Source organism: Orcinus orca, chromosome 2, assembly GCF_937001465.1.
Source record: "Orcinus orca chromosome 2, mOrcOrc1.1, whole genome shotgun sequence".
NCBI lineage: Eukaryota > Metazoa > Chordata > Mammalia > Artiodactyla > Delphinidae > Orcinus > Orcinus orca.
Genome location: NC_064560.1, coordinates 177,764,220 through 177,785,825, shown reverse-complemented (window position 1 = coordinate 177,785,825; position 21,606 = coordinate 177,764,220). Strand labels below are relative to the sequence as shown.

Below are 21,606 nucleotides of genomic sequence, written 5' to 3'. Positions count from 1 at the left end.
CTATGCCTTGCTCATGCTCAGAAAGGCACTGAGACAGGGCTCATCGAGCATGCTCAGGTGTTATGGCTTCCTCTCCTCAAGCAAGGGTTCAAAACAGTTGCTTGGTTAGGGCGCTGAGCGAAAAAGACTCACGATAAAATCCAACAGCTGTGGGACATGGGGACAGTTTCAATAACACCCCGGTTCTCCTCAATCACTTCAGCCCTCTCACCATACAATGAGTTAAAATAAGTCAAGATGGGCATGGGAATTGGTTGAAACCAAGACGCCTTCATGAGTTCTTTATCTGCAGTGGCCTCTGATTTCCTGTGTTCCTGTTAACAACTAGAACTCCGAGGGAAAAAAAAAAATAATAAAACCTGATCTGTAACATTTATGTAAGCTGATTTTCATGGCGTAAAATACTCCCACCACAGCCAATTTCAAGTGAATATGTGTTACGCGATGCCAAGCAGCTTACAAAATTCCTGAAAATTCCTGTGCTGGTGCCAGCTCTAGCACAGCACTTCCCTCAATGGCCAATGAACAGCGAAGAGTAATTATACTTGGTGAGTAAAGCCATTTACCCACGTGACACTTCCAGACAAGAGAGGTAACAGTAATACCTGCCCTCGTTGGAGTGTGTGTAAAGGTGAGAGAATGGTGTCATCATGAAGCCTTGTTGCTCAATCCACCCTATCTTCAGAGGGTGCCTGCGTAATATAGGTCAAATGATTAGATCATCCCTTCTTTTTAAAATCATGAACAGGTCCTCAAAAGTCAATGCTGCCTCAGAAAATGTAAACTGGGACCTCATTTTCTGCTTTTCCTTCTTTTCTCAGCACTGATGTAGCAGCTTGTTGGAGCAGTAGAGGGAATTTTTTAAGAGAGAGAGAGAGATAAGGGATTTCTAAGGCCAGGCTGGACAAAAAGACAGCTAATTTAAAATACTTTGTTTTAATGAACATAGTGCACAAATCATCTAGAACTTAGTGAAATAGTATTGCTATGAAAACCAGCTATCATAAAGTCAGCTGGAGGACACTTGGACACCCTCTGGTTATCTCTGTACTGTTTCTGCTTCGGAAATATGCAAATCCAGACTCACACCATAGAGTACAGTAGGGGAAAGGCCATAAGCTTTAAAATACAGCTTTATTACTTACTAGCAACGTGATCTTGGGCTAATTACCTAAATTCTCTGAGCCCCAGTTTCCCCATCTATACAAAGGAGAAGTTGTTTCTACCTCTCACGGTATAAGGATTGAATCAGATAACATATATAAGATCTACAAAGTCATCCATGAACTGGCGATAACAATATCTGTCATGCAAGGTTGTCATCATCATGGAGACACAATACCCTTAGCATGTGCGTGAACTAAGGAAACCCTCAAATAAAGGGTATTCTCAATTCCGCTGGAAAGGAAAATCAATTTCTACCCATTTTAGTTGGGTGTGTAATTGGTCAGGACTGCAGAAATGAACACATTGAGGTAGTTAAGTCATAGTTACAGTTCTTTTGTGAAAAAACTCTGTCATGCAACGTTGAGAGACAAGAGGCAGAAACCACTGTGGAAAGTTCCATTTAATTCCTGTCTCTCTTATTATTTCCCATAATGCAAACCATCTTTGAGGAACTGACTTCTATGAGGTCAAACACTATACTTTACTACACAAAATACAATAGAGAAAGTAATACATCTCTTAGCTTTGGATAAAATGAAGTGAGGAACTATGGTCCTCACAGTAAGGAAAGTTGGAGAATTACCTGTTAGAAGAATTTGGCTGATGCCAACTCTTAACCTAAAATGACTTGAAAGAATCTGTGGGTTTTCAAGGTATCCCAACTCAAAACATTTATTGACTTACTTAAGATACGCAGCACTTGGAACCAAATCTGATTAATACATGGCCCTTTCCTACCCACATGCCCATCATCTGGGCAGAGGGACAACTTACATTTCTAGAAAAGAAGCCCATCAACTCCAAAGACAGAAGCTGCTAAGGGGCATTATAATGGAAAGCAGGGAGAGGATATTCTGATTAATCCCCTAAACCAATAAAGAGGTATTTTTTTTATTTTTCATGATTATGACTCATCTGCCTCACTCCCCAAAGATCAAACTTAATATTTCTTTTATAGTTGAGTAGGTCCTTTCTTAAATGAACATGCTTTTAGGGAATCTTTTCCGCTCTAGGAATACCCCTCTTGCAAATAAAGAGGAATTAGAAAATTACTTCTGAAAAGTCCATGGATATTATTATTCTATTCAAGGGACCTTGAGGTGCAAGGGGCTGTACCTCTCAGCAATGCAACACCTCCCATGGACCTCAGGGGAGGTCCTACTTCCTCTCTTAACCTGGAGGGATGCAAAGTGTGACCTAAACCAGGGCCGTCAATCAAGTTCCTCCCTGACACCTTTGGTCATGATGTGTAAAAGCATCTGCTATGAAACAAAGCAACACTGCAGGGGTGGGAGGGAAATACATAGGAGAGAAAGCTCCTTTTCTTCCTCACTCCTCAGAGGCTTCATCTGAGAGCGAAACATGTTCATCTTCTTAGCCCACAAGAGTAACAACTGTCAGGTTCACACCTCTTCCCTCTGTCTTGGAATATGCTACTTCCCTCCTAACCACTCTCTGCTTCTACTTCCTGTCCTCCTCATCCATTCTCCACGCTGGTGTCAGAGTGATCTTGAAAAGATGAAACTCTGATCCAAGTCTCTGTCCTCCTTACAGCGCCCTTGGGGTAAAGTCCAACTCCTTACACAAAAGGTCTGCCATCACCCGTCTCCATCCTACTGCTCCAGCTTTGTGTACATCACATCCCCAAGTGAGTGTTATTTCAGCCCAATGGAGCTTCCTGTAGGTGCCCAAACTGGCCAAGCTCTTAAGTGAGCTTCCACCTCTCATCCATCTAAAACATGTTGCCCTTCAGACGCAGTTCAAACTCTGCCTAGAAAATATCCCCTGACTAGCCACCATGATCATCATGACCCTACACAGTGCAGCAGCCCTCCTCCGCAGACACACTGCGTGCTCCACGTCCACTCTAGCATAGCAGTTTTCACTCTGCACTGTAGCTACTGGCTGATCTCCTATGGATTTATTTGATGTCAGACTGTACCTCACCTGTAATCCCAGTACCTAGCTAAGTATCTGATACACAGGAGTAGCTGAGTTCCTGTTAAACTGAACAGCACAATCACTGGAGAAGAATGAATGAATGAATGAACAAACAAACAAATAAATAAATATTTGTAAAAACACCACTCCAGCAACACAATGACAAGAGGATTAAAGCTGTTGACTTGCCCCGACCCATCTTGCCACTTCCTAGACCCACTGTTATATTTCCTTATGAATATGATGTGCCTTTACTTTTCAGACTGCCTCATTTCTTTGTCATGTTTTTATTGTCCTTCACACTTAATGTTAATTAGTCCTATCCGTGCCCACAGGTTGTAGATGAAAAAGCCAGCATGAGTAATGGTCCATACCCCAATGTCAGGAAAATAAAAGGGAAAGGCATTCACATCCTAAAGGTCTTTTGCCATAATACTGGGAAGGAGTAAGATGACTCAGAATAATTACAAAGAATAACAGCTCCTGCCACAAAGAGACTGTTAAGTCATTACAAGAATGGAAGAAAAAAAAAAAAAAAAAAAAAAAAGAATGGAAGAGAGTTTGGGTCAATGGAGTAATCACATAAAAACCATACTGATGACTAGACTGCTTCTATAAATGAGCAAATTAAGACACTCTATTATGTCCCCAAATCTATACCTACACTTTGGTCAACAATTTATAGTAGGCATAGAAATCAACTAGTTCTTTGTATGATTCCTACAAACCATTTCTCCTTTGAATGGAAATTTTAAGATCATTTTTCTACATATGGAGTCCCCATGGAAGTTTCTGGGGATTCAAAATCCACACAGTTACTACCATGAAGAACGGTAAAGTCTAGGGAGAGATGCATTTGTCTAGTTTTATCTAATAAATCTGGTCACAAAGAGCTTTGACAACCTTGAATTGTCTCATTATAGATCAAATCCTGTCCCCTTTTCTCTCCCCTCCATTTACAGAGTGACATGGAGTAGAACTATTTGGAAAATTGAATAGAATGTCTAAAAACAACAGCCTTCCATATTACTGAAAGGACCCTACATATTTGAAATTGAAAACTATTGTACCGCTACCTAGAACTTCAAAGTACTAATCCAGTGCATGTTCCTTTCATTAATTTTATGAGATATTAGCAGATTTGTGAATCTGCTAAGAGGGGATGAAGAAGAGTTATAGTAAAATGGCTAGAGAGACCTCATCTAGTTAATATCCACCCGAGAGATAAACTTGTACTGCTTACCTTCATGACATATAACAAGTCACTGCAAAGTAAATGATCTTTTAGGTGAAAAAGTAAGACAAAGTACCTTTGTCTTAACCACTTCTTACAATTTGTGCTGATTGCAAATTCGCAGAGGCCATCCAAGGCTCAATTCTCCCCTTAACTATCGGCTGAAAGATACCTAAAATGCAGGTTCTCGTCTTGCTACTCTGAGTCAAAGTAGCCTGACACGACAGGAAAGGTGAACCATTACAGACTTTGCAAGGTGCCTCTTTGAATGGTAGAAGAAGCAGTATCTGCAGTAGATATTCACTGATATCTAACATGCAGGCATTTTAAAGGGTATTCAGGGTAAAATCAATAGATCGATAGATCCTCTTCTTCCCCAAGAGTACTTTTTTTCTTTAGAATCACAAAACAGGAAATTAAAGTGCTCAATCAAAATCCCCAATAGGAGACATAAAACTCTAGAATGTTTTAATGAGATTAATATCTCCCAAATGCCTAAACGATTTCTTTAAAATGAGTTAAGAGAAAATGGCATTATCTTTCATAACGTCTAAGCACTCAAAAGCCCTGCTCTGAGAAATGACCTCCCTGACCCAGAAAATAATAAATTAAGAACTCAAATGGGCTTTTTTTTTTTTTTCATTTTCCAAGTGCTGTCTGTGTCTCTAGTGAATAAATTAAAAGGAGCCAACCCCTCCACGGCAACTACTTGGAGAGGCATTTCCAGAAGTGGATTAATATGCCTGTGGGTAGTCACAATATAGGATGCTGTCAAACCTCTCTGGTCCCCCCAAAAGGGAATCATATTCCCATCCCCAAGACGCCTCGCCTTGGTTGTTATTTTTCATGCAGTGATTTGGGTTTTCTGCCACTGTTCATAAAGAACGCAGGGTTCAGCCCCCTCCCCATAACCGCTGCTGTCCAAGAGGTGTGACAGCTTGAAGTCCTCTAAAGATAAGATACCAAGGGTTACCCAGGACATCTTTCAGTCCAAAGTGGTAATGGGAACAAGAACCTTCTCTACCTTGCAGGTCAGCTTTGGTCAACGCAACTTTGTTAGCAAAAGAACAGAAAAGGCGAAAACAATAACCCGAGGTTAGTAAGAGGTACAGCAAACCAGGGTAACATTACAGAAATGAAAACACAATCGGCATAATCAACATCACTCGAACAGACAATTGAAATGCTCTGCAGGTTCTCCAGAGACAGCACAGACAGGGGATGCACAGACCAGGGTGGAGCAGGCCTCATCAGAGCCACATCAGCAGAGCAGGGGCAGGGAAACGTTGGACTGGACAGAGCACAGGCAGTGGTTACAAGAGCCTTCCCACAACCATACAGGCAACCCCAAGGCATATGGTCCAGAAAAATGATTTTCCATCAGTCAGGATAAACATCAAGAAATAAGGGTAGTACATGGCCAGACTGAAAGACACGTGTGCACAGCCAGATGGAGCCCACAAAAATAATTCTGAACATTTAGGAGTTACGCGTGGAAGAGTCGCTTGGGAGCACTCCTTGCAACCTCCTGAAAATGCCACCAAGGAATTGGGCACTAGAATTGGGCATTTGTAAGAAGGTGATTTGGGAACACCAACAATCTCAGTTGGCTTAATTTATAAAAATGTAGCCAAACCCAAATGGCTGTGGGCAAAATGGCACCAAACCAATGTCCTTTGTATTTATTTACACCAGTCTCAAAATGAAGCACGTGTGCTTCTCTCAGATGTTTACCGTCTGCAGTTGTGGAATCGGATTTCTAGCCAATACATGCCTTGGTCTCTGCAGCAAAGCTGGCCTCAAGATAGAAAGAGATATTTGCCAGCCAAGTACTGAATCAGACATTATAAAAATTCCTAGTCCAAATTGAGAGGTTGCAAGTCACAGCTAGATGTTGGCTAGGCTGTCCAGAAATTGCACTTAATTTCTAAATTATATACTCTGCATATATTAGAAACATAAAATAAAAACCTAATTCAATATTTTTTTTCTTTCTTACTATAAACAATCAAGAGCCAAAGAGTAGTGGATTAATGTGTCTTTAAAATAATTCCAGACTCTTTGGGATTAGATATAATACAGAAAGCAATCCAATTGCTACTTGGGGATCTTGCGTCATTATCAATGACTTTGACACATATAAGAACATATGATATATCCTAGCCTGTGTACCCCAAATATGTTAAAAATAAAACACATTCACCATCGTGACAAGATTCAGGTTTTAGTTCTTAGTAACGAATCCTTATCCCCTACTTGTTTCCTATTCTAGGCATAGAAATGATAAATCAAGAACTGTGTTCTGTTTCCTGTGACTCGCCTAACTGTCAAAGGCCTTCCTGAGGGCCCGGTGCTATGTAGAGATTCACAATGAGAATGATACTTTTTTGCAGTCTTTCCAAGCTTTCGTGCCCTTCATTTCCCTCCCCATCATCTTCCATAGTGCCCTAAAAAGCTCCTGGTATCTCTTACAAGGGCTTATTCACAATAGTGCAAACTTCCAATGACAGTAATTTATGCCTTAACCCACTTTTTGGCCATTTTTCCTGGCCACTTAGGCTAATTATCCAAGTCATCTGTGTACAATAAACAAGGGCTTTCTTCCCTCAGAACTCATCCTCCACTTCATGCCACCCAGTGGGGTGGTCATAATGCTCCATGGGTAACCATCATAATTATCTCCATGGCAATAGAGTGCAGTGTTATTAGGCCCATAGGACTTGCCATAGATGCGGATGGTAGAGCCAGCAAGCCACAATATTCAGCTTTGAACAATCACCCATACTCAGAGGAAGGTCAGAACCCACCCTAATGCATGTGATGAGTCATGCCAAACTGCACATAGAGCTGTAGGTAGGGATAGGAACATTTTCTCCAATCAGATGGGTAATTTCTTTTCCCTAATGCTCCCACAACTTCCCCTAAAGCTCTCATAAGTGGAGTCCATTCCACCTTTACACTGTACATTTTAATCCACTTTTATAAAGGTTGGTTTAGACTTCCTTTTAATCAAATGCTACAGCTTTACTGCCTTACACCCCAATTTTTTTTTTCTTTTTTTTTTTCTTTTTTTTTTTTTTGCGGTACGCAGGCCTCTCACTGTTGTGGCCTCTCCCGTTGCAGAGAGCACAGGCTCCAGACGCGCAGGCTCAGTGGCCATGGCTCACGGGCCGAGCCGCTCCGTGGCATGTGGGATCTTCCCGGACCGGGTCACGAACCCGTATCCTCTGCATCAGGAGGCTGACTCTCAACCACTGCGCCACCAGGGAAGCCCAACCCCAATTTTTATACTCTATAGAACTGTGCCTCCGATACAGTAGCCATAGATGCATGTGGCTAGTGAGTACCTTAAAGATGTGGTCTGAACTGGGGTGTGCTACAAGTGCAAAATACACACTTGATTTTGACGGCTCATATGAAGAAAATAAAATGTCTAACTAAAAATTTTATAATGATTATATGCTGAAATGATAATATTTTGGATATATTAGGTTAAGTTAAATAAAATGTAAAATTAAACTTAACTTTACCTGTTACTTTGTATCTTTTTTCTTAAATGCAGCTACCAGGAAATTTAAAATTACGTATATGACTTACATTATATTTCTATCAGGCGACGTTGCAATGGAGTTAAATGGATGATTCCTGTTGACTTTTAAATCTACAAAACTGACGGCATGATAAAAATATTTAACATTTGAAGAGAGCCTTATACTTTTGAATATGTGCTTTTATATTATGATTTTACTAGATGTGATTAATTATTCCAGGAAAACTGGAATTTCTGTCATTCCACAATCTCCTAAACTAGTATACTCAAATTAATTCTCAAATGGCGCATCAATTTCAGGACTTCCCTTAACACCCAAAAGAACTAAGAGCAGGCCAATAAGACAAAAACTTTTGAGTTGAATGAAATTGTGCATTTTCAGGAGAAGAAAGCAAAGCGGCTGCTTTAAATGCTTGGTGATTCCCAACTTCCTGTCCCTCCTGTACACACACAACGTATTTGGCTAACAGAATTTAAGAACTATTTCTGGCTAAAAGAAAACTGGAGAGGGTTATAGGGACAAGCGGCCTTATTACTAGTGCAAACTGGTAACAAGAAACTGACCCTTAGGCAAAGGAAAATGACTTCCATACTACAAATAAGCCTGGGAAGCTGATTAGAAGCTTTTATTAAAATGTGCTTTATGATGGCAAGTGAAGGACTGAAGCTGGTTAAGAACAGGAGTGATAAATGAAGTTGAACAGTTAGAAGATGAATGAACAGGTTGGATGTGGTAAATTAATGAGGGATACAAGAAAACAGTATATTGCACAAAAAACCATGAGGCTCCAGCAGACAAAAGAATACATAGGTCCTGGTGACTGATCAGATCATCCTCTTTGCCTTTCAAGTTAGACACGAGTCACCTTTTCAGCCTACCCAAGGAGTCTGGGGAAGGCTGAAAATGTGTCTGCTCTCCCCTGCTGGTTAAAACTAGATAGCTTTTATTGTAAAGAGCTATTGGACTCACATGACCTATAAAATTCAGTTAGTGTCTCAAGAGACAGTGGATTATCTACAGAAAGAGGGTGAGCATGGTTTGTTGTGCTGCATGGGTGGGCATGCAATGCTATTAAATGTCTCACATTAGATAATGTTTGTAAATAATAATCCTACCACTTATTGAGTACCTACTATATATGTACCAGGCATTCTATATATATCTCTGACTTATATATATTACCTTCCAAGGTAAGTTTTATTGTCCCATTTTACAGATGAGGAAGATATCATTCAGAGAGGTTAAGTAACTTGTCAAAAGTCACACAGCCAACAGAAACTACTACCTGGACCTAAATCCAGGTCTTTCTAACATCAAAGCCCATGCTGTTCCACTACACCACACCAAGAAACCGCCAAATGACGCCTGACATCTAGTAAGTGCTCAGTAACTGTCACTTCCCTTCCTCCATCACGGCATTCTGACATCATTTTCCTACCTTCTGCTCAGTTTTCATTAAATGATGCAGTCACTATTAGCAACATAAGAAATATTTTATTAATGGTGACACTCACATAAAAGTCTCTGATTTGTACCTCCCTGTGTATTAAGATATAAATAAAAGTCCCTGATACCCTTTCAGCCATGCTGGAAGCAAAGGCACAAGTCAGGAGAAGCCTGATGTCAACGCCAGGAAAGGTCCTCTATGGCAAGTATGAAAGACATCTGCCAACATACTGTACATTCCTGGAGCCTGTGCCACATGTCTTGACATACTCAGCCAGTGACAGGAGGACATCAGTGGTGATGCAATGTCAGATGGTGAATGGGATGAGAGGGGACTGGTAAACCAAGGAAGGAGGCACTGGCAGAGGCAGCAAAGAGGCTTGCGACAGAATGTAGCTTAAAAAGAAAAAGGTTGTACCTTCACAGCCACGCTCAATCTGTCCACTCCGATGGAGGGCATCGTTGATGAGGTCTGGCAGGCGTCCATTCAAGTCCACTGATGCCAGACAGCCCTGAAAGCCATCCCGGGAGGCCACGAGCTTTGGGAGGTTGCTGTACATGCCTTGGGCCAGACCTGCCATGTAGAGGTCACCTGGAAAGGAAAATAGGTAGTAAAAGCAAATGGGTAAATGGTATGGAAACCACGTCAACGAAAGCCAAGTCACATTAGACTGTTTACTAGATAACGGCAATACAGCTGGGGGGGAACAGCATAAACAAAATTATTACCAGAGTTTCTACATTGTAAAAAGAAGAAACTAACATTTCTTATGTGTCATTCATTTTATACAAAACATCTCACAAATTTTAATCACTATATCCATTCTATGAGGTAGGTATTGTTCCCATTTTATGATGAAGTAAAGATTAACAACATTTTCAACAAAGCAACCACTTACTGAGTGCTTTTTATGTGCTTGTTACCAATAGTATGCTGAGGATATTATAGACACTATTCCATCCAAACTCCTAATAGCCCAGAAAGGTAGTAACAATTATTATCCTCATTTTGCAAAAAAAAAAAAAAAAAAGTATATAGAAGCTGAACAAGGCTAAGAAATTTTACCAAAGTCACCCAGGCAGTAAATGACTCAGCTGAGATTCCAAAACCTACATGCCTTCCTCTGTATTATGATCCCTCCACATTTTGACATTTATCCCCTCATCACTCAGCTCCCACATGCCCAAGGTTTACAGAGAAAACAAACCATCCCTAAGGAGTGGTAGAAGTAAAAACTAACAAATTGCATCATGTTATAATTCAATGTTGTTAAAATAGGTTATGTATGATGTATCAAAAATGCACGGCGCTCCTAAACTGTAGTTTACCTCTGGAAACAGCCTTTCCACTGTAAGCTCTAAAAAGGAGAAACTTCTTTACAAGGTTTACCTTTCAAATCCAGATTTTTGGCACCATTGATAACCTGAGTGACCACCTTAGTGTCCACTTTCAGGCTGTGGGTGTTACTGTTGTCCCGGGTGATGACGACGTTGTGCCACTGGTTGTCATTCAGGGGGCGGTCACTGTTGCCTTTGATCACATTGGGGCCGTTTCCAAGGTCAAACACGTAGTGTATGTACCTAGGAGGAACCACAAGCACCCAATGACTTGAGATTCCCTGCAGTGGTTTAAAGGCAATGTGTACATAACTGGCATTGGGGGCTTCAAATCCCCCAAGCTAGACTGGCATCATGCAAGAATAACTAAAAGCTTGATTTAAGAATATAAAAATAATCAGTTCCTATTCTACCAGACTTCACTTGAGTTCTATACTCATTGAATCCATTTCTTTAACACTACCTAGTAAAAATCCAGAGACACAAAGCAGTACAGCTGGTACACTCCAAAACATTAGGGGGCGACATCTAAATTCACAGTCAATCATGGATCTGTTTTTTGGGTTTTGTTCTATTTTTTGCTTTTGTTTTGACTACTTCCCAACACACAGTAGTAAAATATCTTGAAGCAAGAACAGCTTTTTAAAATTTGCATATATGGGCTAATGGTAGTACTGAAAATATCTGTATTTCATTTCTTCCTATAAATTTGGTGGTTGCAGACTGTACTGCCCCAGAGATAGATGCAACACATACCCTATCCCCCTTTTGCAAAAATAAGCTTTTTTCCCCATAGGTTTAAAGGACTACGTTTCAGATTAAAAAGCCTGACAGTATTGAGTTATAGAAGAAGATCTTTAAACAAACTCATGAATCTCTCTCCCTTCCAGTCCTAATGATTACAAAGATATTTTTAATCAATGGGGATGACAGCATGAATCAGGAATAGAGGGTAGAGAGTAGAATAGACAGTTTTTTCTGTGCATATTTTATTCAGGGTTTGAGCTAAGACATTTAGTATAAACTAGGCGATCTCTTCCACTTACCCCTTGACGAGCTCAACAGCAATGAAGTCATTGCCATCACCGCTATTGAAGAGAATGAAGCCGTCAGCGGAGGTGGTCTTGAACTGGAAGAAGAGGTGCATGGAGGTGTAGGCCTGGAGGGTGGCCAGGCTCAGGTAGCTGCTCTTGGTCTTAAAAGTGACAGGGTCAGCGATGATGTTCCTCAGTCCAAAACGAGCCTTCAGTTCGCAGTAATCGATGTCTCCATTTTTGCACAAGTCAATGTAGAGCAGCCCATTAAACATGAGGCTCTGCAGGTGGCCAATGAAACTGGAGGGGACAACGGAGATGTAACGTTTCTCGGTCATGATACCAGTTTCAATGTTGTGGAATTCCAAGCGGGTATGGTCTCCCACCATTGTACCTGTGAAAAATCACAGATGAGATACAAACAGGAGAAGTTACCACGTTTTGTCATAGCACCCTTACTACGTCTTTTAGGTCTAATTTGTTTCCACACAAAGTATTCAGTTCCAGAAAATAAAACACTCAATATAGTAGATATCTGACTTGGCTTCAGTCGGGGAGCTGATGACTGTCCCAGCCCAAGTTAAACGCCCTGCATCCCATGCGCTCCTGCAGCTGCTCAGAATGTCCCATCTTATAAAGGAAAATATAAGCTCATGGGCAACTCAAGTTAAAGGATGAAACTATTTGTTTTCTCCACTCAGGAAAATAATTGGGTACCAGTACATACAATAAGAAGGAAAACTTTTATTGCTCTAACCCTTATAAAGATAAAATAAGCGAGCCTTAGGCATTCATTACTAATATTCTTGGTGTAATAATTCACCACCCAGTACTTGTGGAAAAGTTTCTATTGTAGAACATATTAATTTTACCTGACCAGCAACCGTTGCTTTTTCTGATAATAACAACTAATCTTCCTTTGGGAAGATACCCTCCTCACTTCACCCTTAAACCAACTGGGCTGGATGAAGACGACCCCATTCCAGCCCCTGAAGTAATCAATCTACCCAGGCAGAACCACTCAGTGTATTTTTATCTCTCTAGCCGTTGAGTATGGTCTACGGACTAACAAAGTGGTCTTCGAACCTTAGCATGCATCTGAATCACACAGTTCACTGAGCCCCACCCTTAGAGTTTATTATTCAAAAGTCTGCAGTGTAGCCTGAGAATCTGCATTTCTAACAAGTTTCAAGGTGATGCTTACATGACTGGTCTAGGGACCCCCCCCTTAGAACACTGGATTAGCAGCAACCCTAGTTGGTCCAGTAATATTCCCCCAGGGTTTGTGCTGGAACACTTAGGAAAGAGACGTTCTTTGCAAACAAGGCTTTCTGAAGGGGTAAGAAGAAAACCCAGGGCCGCTGGAGGCCACGTGATAACTGGAGGGCTAGGGCCTCCCTGGTGAGACAGCAGACCCAGCAGACAACCACAGAATGGAGAGGAACAGCTCGGCAGGATGATGTCATTTGAAGACCTGGATCTAGCTGGCCAAATCTGGACTTTTAAAAACTACATGGCAATAGTTTCTCCTTTATGCTTAAAGCATTTGAGATGGGTGTCTGACATGTGCAAGTAAAATATCTCCAGCTCATACAAATAAAATATTAGATCACTCACTACCTGGTTTACCCAGAAGTAGTGAGAGGCTGGGGCAAGGGTAATGAGGTGGGCTTGAAATAAATACAAAGAGACTGGAAACTTTAGTAACAAAGTCAAGGAAAATAGCGTTAGTATGGCCAGAGCAGAAGGTGGCTCTCTCACATTTATTTGGATAAATCATATTAAAATTTAACAAACCATGTCCTAATGCCCCAGAGGTAGAAGGTAGGGAAGGGGAATTCCCTCTTCCTTCCCTCTCCTGTTGCTACCCTCCACTTTGAAGAAATTCCATTAGCAAGACACTCCTAGAATCTCTTACTGCCTCTTTTGTCAATTTCCAGAGGAAAGGAAGTGACGAAATCAGAACTATTAAGGACAGTCTGCAAAGAGAAACCATATGTGCATAGCTCAGCCTCTGGCATGTCCTTTAAGGGAGCAAGCTGCCCTCAAGAAACACCAGTTTACCTCACTCACTCATCCGCAGCATGGGTGTTAGAGGAACAGGCCTTGCTTCAGTCCTACCCCAGTCCTGAATTAGTTAGTGTTTGAGTGGGCAATTCTAATTCTGAAATTCAGTACATGTAAACCACATGTTTAAACATCAGTGTTATCACTAATAAAAACACCTCATTTCCACCAGACTTGCATTTGTTTTTCTCTATTGGTATAGAACTCAGGTGGCAAAAATTAAAGGAGGGGAGGGGATCGTATTTTCTTGGGTCCTTAAACTGCAGTATCTGGGAGCTTCAACCAGATCACACCCTTGGACGCTCAATATTAACTTCATCCCTTTGGGAGCATACGCAGACCTAATTCAAAGAATCGCTCATAAGCACAAAAATCAAATTTACATTTTATGAGCTTCTATGTGGTGTTCTGACAGCTAATGACAAATTGTTCTCTTAATATAAGCAAAAATAAAATAATGATGTTGGTTAACTTACATATAAAACTGTAACAACAAAAATCAAAATACAACATAAATCTGCTAACAATTGATTAACTAGAAGAAAGAATCACTGTATAAAATTACTTAGTATTAAAAATTGGACTGGTCATGAAAATGCAAACTAGCATAAAATTCACATGATCTAAAAACAATGAAGTGACTGAAACAAATACCCTATGTCAATTTGGCTACAGCTGTTCATACCAGGGCTGGAGGCTGAAAGCTGGGGCTGGAGTCTGATGGGGAGGGGAAACCACAGCCAGTCTCGATAAGGACACAGGAACTTAACTATGATGATGCCGGCAGTCCTACTCATTCTTATTTTAGTGTTAAAAATAGAAAAAGATCAGTGATGAGAACTAAAAAGTGATAAAGGGGTGATCCCTGGTGAAGACTGGAGTTCAAAAAAAAATTCGAAGAGACAACTTTAAAGTTAATTGGGATCTTTTAGAGAAAAATAGATAAGTTTATAGATAAACCGGTCCCTAGAATTGAGGGGTTAGGAAATTCTGCTCATTAGAACATGAATTTCATAAAGCAAGAAAATCATGTAGAGTGTTGACTGAGCTTTTCAAGAAGAGCTTGAAGAAACGCTTGGACAAGTAAGAGAAGGGAAGCTAACAATGAAATTTGAGAATTTAGCCCAGGGATGCAGACCGATTTAAAATTCAGGATAACTCAGAGAGCTTCAACTTGAAGTTGGTGGGGTTAGGGGGGCAGGCAGGGGAGTGAAGAAGGTGACCAAATTAGAAAGGGGCCAAATTAGAAAATGAACTAGCTTCACTATGTGCTAAAGGAACTCACTTGGCTGCAGACAGAGATGCCAAAAAAGATGTATGCTGCTGCACCTGGAAAATGCACTGAAGAGATTGCTGAAGTTTGAAACCTGTGCCTTTTTAAATCTGTGTATCACCTAAGCAAAATCAATAACCGGGAACCTTTTCACTCACCTCTTCTTCTTTTAGTCATTTCAATAAAATAATCTTTATTATGGTGTAGTGTGTAATGTTAAAGTTATAATAACACCATCAATTTAGTTGTATTATTCTCTATAATATTCTTAGGTTTCTCAGGCAGGTGTTACCAATCTGCTTTTTGTTGTTGCTTCCCAAAGAATGAATGAATGAATCAATCAATCAATTTATTTATTTGTAGGAGACGTCCCTTTATAATTCTGTTTTATTTTTTTATTAATTTTTATTGGAGTATAGTTGCTTTACAGTGTTGTGTGAGTTTCTTATTGGGACCGACATATATACACTACTATGTATAAAATAGATAACTAATGAGAACCTACTCTATAGCACAGGAATCTCTACTCAATGCTGGGTGGTGACCTAAATGGGAAGGAAATCTAAAAAAGAGTGGATATGTGTATACATATGACTGATTCACCTCACTCATCTCTTTTGAATGCTGTCTTAAATTAAAACTTCCACTTAAGGGGAGAATGTATGCATACTTCACAGCAGCTGCTTTCAAACTCTGGAGGAGAGACGAGTAACTTGGGAGAAACGTAACAAGCAAAAACCAAGACTACTGAATAGTCTGTATGCCAGGCATCATGCTAGGCACTTTATAACCGCCATCAAATGTCACTATCACAATAAAACTGTAGAGAGGCACCATTGCCTTGCTTTAGAGGTGAGGACGCTTTGCTTAGAGAGGTTAAACTTCTATCAAAGTTCATACAGGTAATAAATGGTAGACCCCCAAATTGAACACAGGCATGTTTCAGTCCAAAGCCCATATCTTATCTTGTACACTATACTGTTTCTGGAGAAAAAGCTTGACTCATTCCTTGCATTATTGCCCGAGAAAAGCTGTAGGTGGAATTTAACTGGTGAAATTTCCATGCAGAGACTGAGATGAGTTCACACTCCTTTTCAGTGGCCAAGTATTACAGTGTCATTCCATCTAACTCATGGGTAATGTATCCAGCCCCTTCCCCAGAGCAGCCATGCTGCCTTGACTCCTATTCACACATTCACTTCCATAGTTCACTGATGGCCAGCAAGCAGTTTACAGACCAGCCTGACTCAGAGTATTGAAGTTTGTTGAGAACATAAACCCACTGAAAATTTTGGCCAAGTTCAAGCTGCAACTTCCCCCACAAGGCATTAGCATACAGTGGATGAGCATGTAGGCTCTGAGGCTTCACTGCCTGGGTTCATAACTTTTCTGTGCCTCAGTTTCCCTGTGAAATCAAGAGGAAATTATCAGGGTTAAATGTATCAGTACATATAAAGTACTTAGAACAGTGCCTGTTACCTGTTACTAATTATGCAGCTTTCATTTTTTTTTTCCTTTCTCTGAAGTGTGTTAAGAATTTCCTGGTGACTTCATTTATTGCTTTCTCCCTTTTAGCAGAACACAAGCTCTTTTTAAGTAGGGACCACGTCTTGCCTCTTCTCTATGCCCAACAGGGTTTGGCAAAGGAGCCCAGGCACAGCAAGCATCCCTCACATCTGCGGAAGGAGGCTGTACTTGAGACATCTGCTTTGGAGTCACCACTAAGAGCAGGCCAACACTGAGAGCTCAGCAAAGACACCGGGAGAGGCTTAGAGGAGGCAACTTGACCTCCCTTGGCTCACAGACATGGGGAGAGAAGTTAAGAAGACTTAAAGACTTACAAAGCCTTAGTAAAGGATGCACGTTTTGCCCACAGTCCTCCAGCTCTATCACTCTCACACCCTTTTCTCCTCGATATCAACATTTTTCAAAAGTATATACTGTAACATACTTTAGTAATTTAAAAGAAGTTCTGGTGCCAAATAAATTGGGCAAACACTGCATATGTAATTATTGATGATGAGCAATGTATATTAGCATATTAAAGGCTCCTAATAGGTCTTTCAAGTAAGAATTCCACTTCATTTTGTTTAACCAGCATTTTCCAAATTGATCTCATCCCTTTTTTTTTTTTAATTAACGTGAGAAACAAGTTTTTTCTTGGAAAATGATTTTTACAGCTTGACGCTGTACATGCTATATAGGACGAGGGAAGGAAGGAAAAAGTCAACATGGACCAGAGGAGTCAGAAGAGAGGTGAATTTCTGTACCAGCAAGAAGTTCTAGGTGGCGCGGGTGGTCCCTGCAGTGTCAGGCCCTAATGCTGAGGAGCTAACCCAAGGGAGGTATTCTTTTAATTTACTTTTAATCATAGAAATCCAGCTCAATCAATCAATCCTTAACTGTCAACTGAACTTAATATTTTTCCAGGAACATGTTATATTACAATAAATGAAAACTGCCAGGCCGAGGACTATTTCTTCCCTTGCTTTAGATTTCTTATACATCTGACCTATTCTTTGCATCATTTCTACAAACTAGCTGAAAATCTGACCTCCTGGGCGACTTTAAACAGCATGAAAGGCATTACTAAATAAGCCAATAAGACACTACTTAATAACCTGAGGACTATGTGGTTTTTAGTTTCATTGCCTGATTTTATGACTTCTGTGAGCTAAAATTAAAATTCCCAAACCCCTTATCACTGTAAGAAGCAATCCAAGGTTGTGGCTCATAAGCAAAATAGCTCTTTTCTTCTCCCAAGTTTCTTTATCCTTTCGGCTGCTTTTTTTTCCATCAGCAGCAAAGTAGGGGGAAAGGCAGAGTACGAAACAGCTTCATTCATTTCAAATATCAAATTACTGGATGACTTGGGCATCCATGGTTTAATCCTGCCTTTTAATTATTAGTGGTAAGAGAAAGCACACCTATAATTACCTTTACTGTAAAGCTTCTAAAAAAGAATAATGACTGAGGGAGGCATTACACATGACTGTACCCTCAGTCCTGCAGTTCTTTATGACTATAGATTTAATGGTATATAATTTCCCTATGGAAAGAAAAGGAACTTGCTGTCTGGAAAGAGCAGTGTGAGGTCGCCATCTAGTGGCTGTTTATGAAAACACGCTGCAAATAGCACTGTTGGCTTTACTGGGCTAAACCCAGAGCAGGCACCCAGGGACGTGACATGTTATCACTGCTGCCTTTGCAGGCTGCTCTCTGCATTCTCTCATGCGGATTTCTTGAAGAATTAATTCAGGTTGGCTGTGGGTTCTAAAGCTTACAATCATTCTGCTTATTTTCATTACATAAAGCTAAGTTACCCTTCAGGCATAGAGAACAGCAACTGTTATCTCCCACTACTAAGTTATGTCCATGTACAACTGGAGGATGCTGGCTAATCACTGTAGTTGTTTGTCTTCTCTTTAGGAGGGAAGGGGTTGGGTACTGTTGTGTACCTACCGAAATGTATTCCTCACCTCACCCCAATCCAGTCCACTGTATTTTACCTATAGTGTAAGACACATCATTTTCTTAGGATGAACTGGGAAGTCTGACAAGCAGCTTGACTTGGTCACATCACACAGACATGAATTTAGAGCTTACGCACACAACTCCCTCTAAGTTCGTGTCGCCCTTACGTAAAATGACAATAAGAACACTTAAGCTGCAAGGCAATGGTGCGCTTCAGAAGATTACAGGAGGTGATATGTGTACAAGGCTAACCCAGCACCTAATGCCAGCTGGGCACTGGATATATGTGAGCTGTTCTCGCTCCTTCCAGACTCTCCTTCCTGACTCATGCACACCCATACACACAAACACACTCTCACCTGCACAAACACATACATGGCTCACTATAATTCCTGACTCCAGGAGAACAGAAGCTCAGGCTCATGATTATAAAATTAAATTACAGAACCCAAAATTGCAGAAACTTTATTCTGAAAATAGTCTTAGCAACAATTGAATTTCAAGGTGTAAAGCATTTTAGTGACAATGACTGTTAAACCCGAAGGCTCCTCACTCTAACCTGTCTTATTCACAGAAGAAACTGTAGACATGGCTTAGGCCACTGACTTCATTTGACAGGTCCAGAAATGGTAAGTGACTTTCCCAACATCCTGCAGAGAATCAGCATCAGGGTCCAGGTGTCCTGACACCAACAGCGTTCTGCGTGATACCCCATCCTGCCCCATGTTTTCCCTTCCCACATGGACAAGAAGTCTGCATAACAGATATGCACGGCTCTCAAATACTGGAGAGTAAAAATTTTAGAATGCAGCATGTAAGATGCACTGACAGATGCCTTCTCTCTTCTGCCCGAGATCTTATTAAATTATCCATCAAATTCTGCCCAAAGATCTACCTCCCTAAACCACTCCCGATTTCTCCAGCCCAAACTGATAATTGAGAAAATTACCTTCCGATTGACAATTATAACCTTACCCACCCAAATTAGAATCTCATTATATATTCCTTGTCTTATTTTCAAATTCCCGAGTCCTATCTCATCTACAAAATTGGTTCATTGTTGAAGGAAATAGGTAATTTTGTTCTTCCCTTTTATCTTCTACAATCCCTAGCACATTCCTGAAATATAACAGGCTGTCAAGAAATACTTATTGCTTGTGTGAGGGTCTGAATGTTCCTTTACATCTGTATGGATTCATTCGCTTATTCCTTGCCCTCCTAGAATGTAAATTCCACCAGACCAAGGACTTGCCTAATTGTCCACCACCACATTCCCAGTGCCTTCTAAAGCGGTGCTTAGTACAGAGTAGGTACTCAATTAATAATGATTAAATAAGTTATTAAATAAATGAATAATTATTCAGCACCTTCTAAGTATCATGCACTCACTTCGGTACTTACTTGTACCTATAATGTTCTGAATTTCTGGTTTATCCGTCTCCCTCTACTGGAGAGAGACTCATTCAAAAGGGAAGGACTGGCACTTTGAAGGATGATTGATAAGCGGTTTTTGAGTAACTGAATAATAGCAGGATCTGTAGAACTCTACGTCTGTTCTCCAGACACATACTCTATGCCTAAGGAGAGCGCCCCATCAATATGTAACCACCATAGGGGATAAGTTCTGTCATACAGATCAATGAAAAGGGATTATGAAAATATAGAGGAAGATCTTCTTAGTCTTACCTGAGCCTTAGTCTTACCAGAGAACAAGACATGTGACTTCTGTTTAGCAAAATACAAGGTTTCCAAACACAACACTTTGCTCACTGAATGACCAAGAGGAGTCTGAGAGCAAAGAGAGCCAAATTCACTCCAGCTGTACTCACCCTCGGCCACATCATCGTCCACGGTTAACTTGAGGCTTTTTCCTCTCCGCACCACCCGAACGGTGTGCCATTCGTTGTCATTGAGCTTCTGCCCCGCATACAGGGTCTCTGGTCCTTTGCCTAAGGGCAGTGGTAAGTGCCAAAGTTAGAATCAATTCTAAAAGTAGTGTTCATGGCATCAGCGTTGTCAAAGCCACACTGGTGCACATGACCCAGCAGCATTCAAGGAATCGTATCCCTCCAGAGCCCATCTGAGTTTCACTGATCCAACAGGGCCTCCACGCAGTCCCCAGGGCACAATCTCAACTGAATCATAATGGACAATAACAAATAAGTGCCCTCCTTTATCTAAAGGTGCAAGATACTTAAAATGCCAATGACAATAAGCCAACATATAGCCAACATATATATGCCAATGGCAATAAGCCAACATTTACAGGAAACAGTAGTCAGCTGTCATTTTGTTTCCTAAAGTCTTAGACTTCAGATGCATTTCTTGAAGATACAGGAAATTCATCATACATTCCTTTAGAATCATTTGGTCACTCAGGCATAATACACCAGTCTGGCTTTTGGAGAGTATCCACCAACTCGATGAGAAAAGAGCTATGCTTTTAACTTGACATTTCCATTAACCTACGGTCTTACCAGAATTCAGTGACCACAGAAATCACGACAGTAACCGTTACCATAATAATAACGTCAAGGCTTAAACCCCATTATAAATAATGCTCCTGAAGGGAATATGATGGGCCCCAGGGCTTATTCATTGTTCATCATCTTCCAAAAAGATCCAAAGACTTAAAATATGAAATAATGCAAAATTCCAAAATTGAACCTGTTTAGGTCAAAAGAATATTCAGTAAAACGTGCCACTAAATAAAGGAATAAACCAAGTTGCCTCAAAAGATCCATGATCAAGATGCTCAAGATGGTGTTCAAGTGAACCCTAGGAAGAATCAGATGCAACAAGGACTTAGGGTATTTAGGGACAGAAGTTGGCAAGACGAACACTGAGGCATTGAAACATTTCAGTTAGTAATGAGGGGGAGTGGAATACTATGTTTCACTCGCCATTGAACTGAGATTTAAGTTGAAAAGACAAAGAAGATTGCATAGAACCAGAAAACTTAGAACAAGTTTGCTCTCTCTACATAGATAGCTGATCGCATGCAGAAGGATACTGCTTAAATCTTCCTACATTAGTCAGTCAATATATGTAAAGCCTTACTTCTGGAAACAACTTGCAAAA

General features: G+C 40.6%; 1 protein-coding gene across 8 annotated transcripts in view; it reads right to left on the bottom strand.

The window, feature by feature from the left end:
• The window catches only part of NRXN3 (neurexin 3), a 1,701,263-nt gene that overhangs the window by 882,041 nt on the left and 797,616 nt on the right, over positions 1-21,606 (bottom strand). For all 8 annotated transcript variants that reach the window (XR_004479740.2, XM_033415363.2, XM_033415434.2 and 5 more), the window contains 4 exons: positions 20,355-20,474; positions 11,724-12,105; positions 10,730-10,920; positions 9,758-9,931 (listed from right to left, as the gene is read on the bottom strand). Coding sequence is in view for 7 of the 8 variants with exons in the window: in XM_033415363.2 (XP_033271254.1) it covers positions 9,758-9,931; positions 10,730-10,920; positions 11,724-12,105; positions 20,355-20,474 (867 nt within the window). In the remaining variant the exon portion in view is untranslated. The remainder of the gene's footprint in view (positions 1-9,757; positions 9,932-10,729; positions 10,921-11,723; positions 12,106-20,354; positions 20,475-21,606) is intronic.